General features: G+C 34.6%; 1 protein-coding gene across 4 annotated transcripts; it reads right to left on the reverse strand.

Moving 5' to 3' along the window:
- Window positions 1-4857: 4857 nt before the first annotated feature.
- On the reverse strand, window positions 4858-8958 carry LOC118062447 (uncharacterized). 4 transcript variants are annotated; one of them, XM_035076198.2, is made up of 5 exons: window positions 8628-8958; window positions 6667-8345; window positions 6032-6145; window positions 5778-5927; window positions 4858-5387 (listed from the first exon to the last, which is right to left on the reverse strand). In XM_035076198.2, exons 2-5 carry the CDS (start codon window positions 8335-8337, stop codon window positions 5241-5243), a joined length of 2082 nt encoding a protein of 693 aa, XP_034932089.1. In that variant the 5' UTR covers window positions 8338-8345; window positions 8628-8958; the 3' UTR covers window positions 4858-5240. The 4 variants fall into 4 exon arrangements, with proteins under 4 accessions (XP_034932089.1, XP_034932088.1, XP_073267171.1 ...); XM_035076197.2 differs by having other exon boundaries at window positions 6667-8350; XM_073411070.1 differs by having other exon boundaries at window positions 6667-8433.
- Between the last annotated feature and the right edge of the window lie 2049 nt (window positions 8959-11007).

Here is an 11007-nt window from a genome sequence, read left to right on the forward strand (position 1 = left end):
TGTATCCTTTCACCACTAACCTTGCCTTCAATCTGTCCACCTGACCATCTGGCTGCAACTTGGTTTTGTATACCCATTTAACTCCAATTGTTTTCTTGCCACACATATGATTACTGCACCCAGTATCCAAATACCATTGGTCACTGTGCTCATCTTCAGAAATGCTGCAGGCTAACAGCAAAGTTTCCTTTTCTTGTATGTCAGCATCAACATAGTTGGCACGTTCATAATTGGCTTTAGCCAGCTTGACTCTGCACTGTGAACGATAATGTCCAAATTGTTTGCAGCGAAAACATTGAATTTTGGACTTATCATACCTTCCATTACCAGAGTTACTTTTCTGAGAGGAGGTAGCTTGTTTGTGGTTCACAACCTTGCTATCTTTGTCTGATGTTGATCCTCTACCATCGCTAAAATTTGCTTTGTTGGATAGAGTCACCCTGCTTTGAAAAGCTTGTTCAATAGGCTCTGCTAATCTTTGATTCATTCGATACTCATGAGCACATAACGACCCCATTAGACCTTCAATTGTCATGATCGAAAGATCCCTTCCTTCTTCAATTACAGCAACGACATAGTTAAACCGACTTGTCAAGGATCTCATGATTTTTTCAATAACAAGCAAATCTTCCTTTTTCTCGCCATTCACTCGCAATTGATTGACGACAGTTTGAACCCGAGAAAAGAAATCAGATATAGATTCAGAATCTTTCATTTTAAGAGATTCAAATTCACCACGTAAGGTTTGCAACCTTACATTCTTCACTTTCTCATCACCTTTGTAGGATCTCTGAAGCATCTCCCACGCCTCTTTAGCCGTAGTTGCATTTGAAATCTTTTCAAAAACAACTTCATCTACGGCTTGGAAGAGAAAAAATAAAGCCTTCTTGTCCTTCTTCCTATTGTTACTCAAGTTATCCTTCTGGACTTGAGTGAGTGTTGCTGCTGCATCTTGATCTACTGGTTCTGCATATCCAAGCTCAACATTCTCGGATAACTCCTGAAAGCCAAACAATGCCTTCATCTGGATACACCATTGATCAAAGTGTTTTCCACCAAACCTGGGAAGCTGAGGTTGTATGCCGTTCATGATTGGATGCTTACAAATACAAGTAAGAACTTAGACCAAACAAGAACACTGGACAGTAACAAGCTCTGATACCAAATGTAGTAAACAGGAAAAAACAAGAAAACAATGTGGAAGAGAAAGATAATTCTTATTGAATAAATTGATATAATGTTCGTAGAAACAACACCTATATATAGGTGAAAAATAGAAACAGAAACAGAGGACTCTCAAACTAACACTTCTATTTGCATGGCATTACCATACTCAACAAACTAACTAAAAATCAGCAAGAAAATCTGCACGACAAGTTACAGACTTATTCAAACCCAAAGACTTATTCAAAATTAGAAAAGTAAAGTAAATACTTGAACTGCAGGACAAAAGAAAAAACTAGCCGTTTGAGTTTAAAACTCCAACAATTATATCATGAAATAAATAATATTGATATCAAATATTTTTTATTGTTTAGTTAAACTATGTGCAATTTCATAACGTACTAAATCTATCCAACAAGTACTATATTTTTCATGGTTTCTTAAGTGCACAACAACATCAGGTAAGATATCATCAAGAACAAAATTGAGGTTGTGATCAAATTCTGCAAATGCTACGTCATTAAGTGATCTACTTCTAATTTTTTTAATAAAATACAATTAAAAATTAAAATTAGTTTTTTTTTTTAACCAGGTCGAACTTGGCAAGAATAAAATTGGGATTGCCTTCTAATTTTTCAAATAAAACACAATTAAAAAAATAAAAAATAATTTTTTTACTGGATGGAACCCGGTTTAATACATTTCACTTTAAACTGGATCTGGACTAGCCAGAATAGTGGAAGAGTGACTCCACTGTTCACGGTTAAAAAAACACACTAGCATGGGAATGATGCTCTCAATATATATAAACAGGAAAAAGTTAAAAAAAAAAAAATTGTTATTATTCCGAAGAACAATAACAAGTGGGGAGGGGAATAATGATTTCACTCCTCCGTCAGCTCTTGTTAATAACTATGGGAAACAAAGAGTCCTTCATAACTAAGTAAGCGAGGAAATCAGCTCATCACCTCTTGCTTTTGCAAAAGTAATGCTTGGCGCCAAAAGCAGATACTGACCCCGTGTTAGGAAGAAGCGCCCATTAAAGTTCCTGTTCAGGGAAGAAAACTTGCCAGTGTAGAAGCCTAAGAGCCCAAAGGAATAAAACCACCTGGGAAATGTAAAAAACAGCAAGTGGTTCGTAGATTTTAATAAATGAATTATGCCCAGTCTTCTGTAATGAACTCTTTGGGTACTTAACTTTCCGAATTAATATTTTGGGTTGCTGTGCTTTGGCATAAAATGATCAAATAGTCTTATCACGTTAGATAGAATTGATAATCTCGAATGTTCATTGGTGTTTTTAAAATCCCTCGGAATTGTGCCAATCTGTTGGTTGAAATACTATTGGAGGATGAAATTACAGTGGTTATGGCTTCTGGCGATTTTATCTCCAGATTTTGCCGTTTCGGAGATGTTCATGTAGACGATACTATAAGGAGGAAACTTTTACATGATATGCAACAGAGACGGTGACTTATTTAAGAAATCTAAGCAAAATATGATGATCTAATTGATTCAGTTTTCCATTATCAAAACTACATAAATGCGTAGCAGACTTTTTATCTCCCTATTTAATTTCAAGTGACATAGATGCAAAATCAATAAAACATTGCTTCTAAGAAAAGAAAAAAAACTAAAATATTTTCTCCATTGAAAACTAAAACCAACTAATAAAAAAAAAAAAAAAAAAAAACTAGAATATTTCTCATTTTCATGTTTCATTCTCTCTCTTCATGTTATTCTTTCTCGTATACGAAACGAGTCTCAAAATTGTGATGAATTTTAAGGTTAAGTGATGATCCCGTCCTCCTACCTCCAAGTTAAAACATGTATATTCTTGCGTTTTGCTACTATATATTTATGAAGCAAGAGGTACTTGCCGAAAGGTTGTTAAAATCACGATTTTAACACAGCACGGAAAGCCACATACAAACTCGAATCATAAAAATTGATCGTAAAATTGTAAGGAATTTTAAAATATATTAAAAAAAAATTCATGCTCCAAATAAAAATTCATATATAGTTCAAGCACCTTAAAAAACATGCTTCAAATAAAAATTCATACATATTTCAAGCTTTTAAATAAAAATTCATATATAATTCAAATATTTTAAATTACATGTTTCAAATAAAAATCATATAAAAAGCTAATTAAATGCTCCGATCATAATAATCACCAGCCCACATAGCATTCAGAATCTGAAGAATTGTATTTAAATCTGCAAAACCATCGCATGTCTTCAGACAACGGTACACTATATTTTAATTCTGTGTATAAACTACTTGAAACATACAAGTTCAGATTCAAATTCTGAGTCCTGTACATCAACCAGAAAGTCAATATAAATTTCAAGCTCAAAATTCCGGAACCCATGATGACAGCACGCATGGAAAGTTCTCTCTGCACCAGTGTTCTTAAGAAGCTGAGACACCGTTTCCTGAAGATTTTCATTTTCTTCCCTTTCACTTTTACCTTAAGATATTTTTCCATTCGGCTAAGCACTCCTAGCCATAGCTTGCAGAAAGTTGTCAGCTGTGCAAGTTCATTTAGTAACTGTAAAAACACCTTTGACAGGAGTTTTACAGCAATAACAAGTGTCCCTTCCATATTCCGGTGGTCTTTTTGGTGTCCCTGAGCAATTTCAAGCAAGTCATCTAGCATAGTAAAGATCACCAGATCAAAACATTGTAACCACAGACCATGTGGAAGGTTAATCTCATCCACTCTTGTCAAGCACTTTTGCAATGATAAAAGAGCATGGTTTCTGAAAACTGGAGAGAAGCCGTTGATCGTTGTTGCTGTGTGGACGATGATTCTCAGAAGTGGCTGGTGCAGAGAACGTAACTTTTGAATGTGAAGAGAAGAGAGAAGACTGATTCGGTGAATTTCTTAATTGCATTTGATATGTTAAAGCCAATAGGCAGGCGACACCTGGCAGCAAAATTGAAGTTTTATTTCCTGCTGGTAAACTCGTACAATTGGTGGTGAAATCACGATTTTACACGATTTCTCCCGATTTTAACGATTTTTCTTGATTTTACTGATTTTCAAGTTTTATGAACGATTTAGCACGTAAAGCCTATATTAACTCGTAAAAACATACGATTTTACAAGTTGAATTACGATTTTAACAACCTTGCTTGCCGACACATTCCTGCAATGCCGATGCTTCTACCCCTCACCAAATATACTTGGTGAAGATCATCCTTGCGTTTTGCTGCTTCGGGCCTAACCAGCCAAAACTGTTTAAAAATAACAAAGAGAAGCCTTTAAAAGAGTTAACAGAACCCTGAGTCAACTAGCTACTGTAAACTATATGAAATCTTAAATCTGGGACAATTATTCCAAAGTTAAGGCATTCCTATCAAATTACCAGGGTCTTCCCATACGAGGCTTAGCCTACATGGATTCTGAATGTGCGAATCCCGATTTTTTCAAGATACCAATACATAAACTTACTCTGATTATCATACTTGATGGTAACTTCCGACATTTTGTTTGTTTTATTTCAATGCACAGCATTACAAATCCCCTTCAGCTACAGCGAGTACAATATTTTCACACCAATTAAATCATAAACAAATATCTGGATTAACAAGCTGATCTTTTACTTTATAAAACACGAAGCAAAGACCTACCTCAATCCCGGTAGCATCACTTTCAAAAGTTCAAACGTCTGGGCCCGTTTGGAATCACATCAAATGCAACAGCAGGGCAATCTTATTGACATATATGCACCAAGCTTTACATGTAAAATAGCTGCTGAAGCAGAGCAGCAGTTGCATTTTTTAAAATCATTATCCGACATCTCACTCAGTCAGTATCAATGAATATTCAACTATGCTAACTGCAAGAGACAGTATTTGCTACAACCGGGTATCAGACATGTAATTTCCTCAAAAAATATGACACAATTCTACAAACCCTATTCTTGACCGACCCGCATGTGTAAACAACACCTTTAAGACAATAATTTCTCTAATCGAGTAATGTTATAACTGCTTCACAAATATGAATGTGCAGAATTCTTTAAATGGTATTTTGACCTTAAATGGTGTTTTGACCTTTATTAGCACTAGTAACATGAAGTGGACAAAAATTTCTCCTTCATGCGGGAAATAAGCTTAAATTTTTCCTCAGCCTCAACTTGCCGACGAATGTCAGTTTTTGACGCGCGGTCAGGATGAAATTTTAGCAAGGCTCGCTTATAAGCTGCATGCACCTGAAATGACCACTAATCACTATTAAAAAAGATTATAACATAGACACACACAGAATCAAACAATATATAGTGTATTTCTGGCAACTTCTCTAAGGCTGTCAGACATGAATGAAATCGAACACACATGGGTTGCAGTATAAAAAATATAAAGCATAGCCAGAAGATTATGATAGGTCAAATACTTCAAGGTAATATACAAATCTCAAAATGCAAAGCCATCAGTTCAGGTTTCTGAATTACAATCTTCAGTAAAAGCAAAATTGGTGGCTGCCAGGACCATCAGAAACATGGATCAATTCAACAAGTTACAGAGACTTCACTTGTATCATGTGCATTGATATGATTCAGAATTCAGGTGGTATAATCAGAGTGCAAGAGAATGTAACTTACCTGATTGGGCAAGGGTTGGAAACCACCTTCCACATGGATTCCCAAGCCACGAAGTAAGGATGCCATGTTAATGCAGGTAACCTCCAATCTATAAAGCTCCTTCCTTACTTCAACACGAAATCTCTCCTTGATGTTCAAATTCTCCTCATCCTATATTCACCATCAGATGACAGACACATGGATTTATAAAAGCTGGTTTCAAAATGTGTAATGCTGAAGAGATAAATGCAAGTGATGAATATATGGAATCAAACCTTCTTTTGTGCCTCTCTCATTTCTTCCACACGCTGTTTTTGCCTTCTCTCCATGTCCAAAATACGCAAAGTTTCAGCTTTTCTTCTCTTCCGCAATCTCTGAGCCTCTTCTGCCTGAAAAGGAACATGCAAATTGCAAATCAGATGAAATATTCATTTACTTAAAAGCATTCTAAAGTCAATTGACATCAAATGTATATTTTTTATACCAAAAATCAACTTGAATGTCTTCCAATGCAACACTAGAAGGGCTCCGTATGGCATTGAAGGTACCCCAAAAACAAGGCTTATAGTTGCTAGAGATTTCAAAACCATGGGTTTTGTGTGTGTACCACACACACACACACACACCTACATATATATATTTTTTGTGCGTGCGCGTGGGGGGGTGGGGTGGGGGGTTGCAGAGACCAGCTTCAAAACAACCTGATTTTTTACTCAACAGCAATTCCACTTGCATAAACACACGAGAAGTGCATTAAAATAACATATAAATGTAATGGAAGTTAGTTGGTAATATTTGTGGTAAGTCCAGCCTCAATCTTACACCCGTGTGTAATTAAATATTAGAATTATGTTTCAGTAGCACAACACAATACTCGGCGGCAAATCAAGGAACTAATATATGAATAAACCTGAATCTGTAGCTGCTGCTGTCTAGCAGCCCATTCTTCTTCCATTGCTTGTTTGTATTCTTCAGTCTCCTTGAGCTTTTCTCGGTCATTGATTATATCCTTTACAGCGTAAGGAAAACGAGCACCAGGTAAAGCACATAACAGATCCCTTTCATGATGAAGTTGACTGCTGGATGCAAAATCAGTACACGCCTCCTTTCCTTCTGCGGAATTTGATGTTCCTGGCCTGCCTAGTCTGTCGTGACATTGTGAAGACTTTTCCCTGGCAGCTCTTTCATCCATTTTCTGATGGCCAGATTTCTCATCACTGACTTCTTGTGTAGTACATGAAAGAGCTATAACATTTTCAACCACTTTGTCCTCAGATGATCGAGCATAAGACACAAACTCTCTGCATTGTGCCTCATTTGAAAGAATCTTGCAACTAGATGGCACCTGAGTAAACTCTTTATGTTCCTCCTTTGAATCAACTTGACTGTTAATAACATCATGTTTCTCACCGAGAAAGTGACCATCAGGTAAAGAAGCATCTTCATTCAAAACACTAGCTTTCCCATCATCTGAGTGCAAGTTAGGTCCACTTTGGTCATTTGAAAAAGAATGCCCTGTCGCAGTGTTTTGTTCCATATCCTGAAAACATGCTCTTCTATGATGATACTGTTTATCATCCTTTTCTTGATTGGACCATGAAGAAGGCCCTGGAGGAAACCTAGTGCCAAGGCCATTTAAAGTTTGAAACTTGTTATAGGAAGTACTCCTATCATCCATGAATCTCTCTCTTCCACAAAGATCATCGCTCTTCCAATGAAAATGAATATTCTCATCTGTTCTTGATTTCTGTGGCCTTGAAAAGCTTTCACCTTTCTGGTTATAATTTGCAAAAGGATTTTCCATCTTGGCACTGGAAGAACAACCACCCAGAACTCCATCTCTAGCGGAAGTGGAGGCACAAGTGTTCACTTTCTCAAAATTTACATTTTTTGAACTAGAGCAAACAGAAGGATCTGGATTTTGTTTAGTTCTGTTTTCTACTTCAGCATTTGGATGAACATCACCGTGGGAACTGCATGGACTAGCCTGGTCATCCAGACCTTTACAGAACTTGGATTTTCTCTTCAGGGAAGCCTTTTCCCACTGTTCTCGAACCTCTCCAAAAGATCCTTCCATGACTTCACAGTCAGAGGTGCTATCTTCAGACGAATCACTCTCGGAATCTGAATCTAAACCATAACGATTTCTGGAGGGAGCTTTCTCAGGATAAGTTCTATTGCACTTTCTCAACTTGAACACAGGCCTATTCTCCTCAGCAACTCGACAACCATCAGCATCCCTATAAACAGATTTCCCTATACAATCAGAGGCAGGACTGCTGTGACTAGAAGTGCCATCACTATCCAAGTTATCATCACCTTGCGCATTAATTTCATGATCATCCACTGTATCATCATCATCAATGCTTATTATGCACGGAAAACTTCTTCCTTCTCTAACAACATTAGAACCTCTTAATTTCTGCTGTAAAGACTCCGGGACATCAATGATAATAACATTATCAAACTCATCATCACTATCGACATCAATCACAACTATATTATCAAGACTCCTTGTCGTTCTCTTTCCAGATCGAATTCTACGTCGAGAATAATCTCTCGATACTCCCTTCCCTTTCATTTCATCCACTGATCTGCAACCAAAAAGGTATGCATCTTTAATCATAGCCAGAAAAACTTAGGTGGTCTTTCTAATTCATGTCCTAAATCAAAAACCCTAAAATCAAATAACCAACAAAATACAGCAGTATCAGACCCTAAATGAATCAAACTCACTGAGCAAACGGCCGAAAAAGAATAGAAAAAAAAAAACCCTAATCAGACATAATCCATATCACAATTCCATTAATAAACCCATACGAAATTCAAAATTAATTAAAACTTCAATAACAATTCATATACCGAACTTACCATTCACGGGAAATCTTCCTCTATTTACTAAAAACCGAATCAACACGCCATGCTAGAGAGTGAATTTTTTTTTTTTTAATTCTGGTGTAGTAGAGGTAAATGCGTGTTCCCAATTTCGAAAACTTTGGTGCGAAAAAGAGAATTTCAATTTTTTTCAAGTTCTTCTTTTGTTTTTGCTAGATCTTCGATTCAACTTACCAAGCACGATTCTCGTTGCTTTGTTTTCGTGGGTAGGTCATTGTGTATTTTAAAGGGATCGAATATTTTTTTTAACATATTTTTTTCTTTCAGGTCAAAGGTACGACGGGACATGGATTTCTACGGTAAAACAGAACACGGGGTTTTTATTTATCCACAACACAAACAGAAATTGTCCCCGGCACCTCCAAAGTCCCTGTATTCGCAATTACCGATACATATTAACCATAAATCGAAAATCACACCAATTGTGACTAAAAAACATAGAATAGCAAATAAATTTATTATCTCTTTAAAAAATAAATATTCAAACTCAAATCTAAAGTCCCAAACTAAATCACAAATTAAGTTTACAATTGTGCTCTTCTGAAATATTTTTTTTATTTTTAATATGCTGTTGGTATTTTTTTTTTAAATTGTTAATATCTTGATATAGCTTAATGGTTTGTTTGGCAGTATAATAACGGTTGCTTTTTAATGTGTTTTTTTATCTAGAAATATATTAAAATAATATTTTTTTATTTTTAAAAAAATTATTTTAATATTAGTATATCAAAACGATCTGAAAATATAAATAAATTAAATTTAAACAAAAAAAATTAAAAATCTTGTGGAACTAGGTGCAAAAAGGGTCTCTAAATATCTTACAGAATTTCAGTGAAAATACCATGGTGGTGGGTAATGAGGCTATGAGCTAAAGTAAACCTTGAATATTGAGAAAAACCTCAATATAGTCCCTAATCTATATAATTGTTCTCAATTAGTACCAAACCATTAAATTATGTAGATCAGCTTCCAAATATTTCCCATATTTTTCTATTGAGTTTGTTGTGTCAATATTTTTTTTTTGATAATTGTACTATTAGTATACCAGATTTACACTTTTTCGCAATCGAGCATGTGAACTTTAATTTTTTGGTCGAATGCATTATGTTTTAAAAAACTTCAATCAAGTACTTTCATACATCTTCTTCTTCAATTTTTCTTTTATTTGATGGCAAGTTATTTGCCTTCAAATTGGTATTGATATTCCAACTTTCATTCCATGGCAATCAAGTACGTGAACTTTTTTTTACCTGATATACCTAAGTTTCGTATTATTCTAATCAAGTAATTTTTTTAAAAAAAATTAACCAATTAGCTTTCTATTTATGTTGCAATCACATGATATTCCTTTATTTGCTTAAAATAAAAAACATTTTAGTTGTATCAGTAATGTATTTGTTAGTTTTAATTAATTACAAAATATCTTTTAGTCTTTATATAGATGACTTATCATTGATGAAAAGAGCTTACATCTAAATAGGATTTGTTTTAATTTCTTATAGACATTTAATCTAATTTTAAATATTTTAATTTATTAAAAAAATATTATTTTAGAGGATGCTTTTATTAAAAAATAAAAAAAATACTAAATTACTTTATTAGAACAATAAAAATATAGGTGTATCAAAATAAAAAGGATTAAAGTTCATGTGCTTGATTGACATAAAATGAAAGTTAGAATATCAATAGTGATTTAATAAAAACAAATGGCGCGTCATTATTTAATGGCAAAATTGACGGAAGGCGGATGGAATTACTTCTTGAAATGTTTGGAAATAGTTAACCAAGAAAAATAAAGCTCATGTACTTAATTGAGAAAAGGTGTAAAGATGGTGTATTAATAGTGTAATTATCCCATAATTTCTGTCTAATATGCATATTTTATGAAATAAAAAATCTAATTTTTCATGTGTGATTTTTCACTTGTATGTTCATATCTTCTTAAGAAATAAATAGAGAGAAACCACTGGGAAGCATTTCTCCCACATCGATCGAACAGATATAAATGTGTTGAATGTTTGTGTTAATTATTTCTTTTTAACTTTTGTTTAATCTCTTGGTCTTTTCCTGGCTCTGTAGGAGGCCATAAGCCTTCCTTGTGTTGCTTTCTTAATGAATAAAACCCTTGATCCATAAAAAAAAGTAATCGAATATTATAACGTATTGCATGTGTTTTCCTCATCTCGAGTTCATGTACCTGGAAAAAAAAAAAACAACGAGGAGAGAAAGAAAGACAGGTGCTGTATGGTGGCCATGCTCTTGATATCCAAAAGAAAGCTAGATTGAACTTTAGAATGATTTTTGGACAATATTGGAGTGGCCTGTAGTTTCCACTGAAAGTATGGAAAACAAAATA

Source organism: Populus alba, chromosome 8 (assembly GCF_005239225.2).
Source record: "Populus alba chromosome 8, ASM523922v2, whole genome shotgun sequence".
Taxonomy (NCBI): Eukaryota; Viridiplantae; Streptophyta; class Magnoliopsida; order Malpighiales; family Salicaceae; genus Populus; species Populus alba.

Bases quoted from the DNA above. Each gene is read 5' to 3' on its own strand.
- LOC118062447 (XM_073411070.1), bottom strand. From the start codon at position 8,382: ATGATTAAAGATGCATACCTTTTTGGTTGCAGATCAGTGGATGAAATG. The intron at 5,928-6,031 runs GTTTGATTCCAT...TGGTGAATATAG, and splicing joins TGAGAGAGGCACAAAAGAAG to GATGAGGAGAATTTGAACAT. The intron at 5,388-5,777 runs GTAAGTTACATT...TGGTCATTTCAG, and splicing joins TCCAACCCTTGCCCAATCAG to GTGCATGCAGCTTATAAGCG.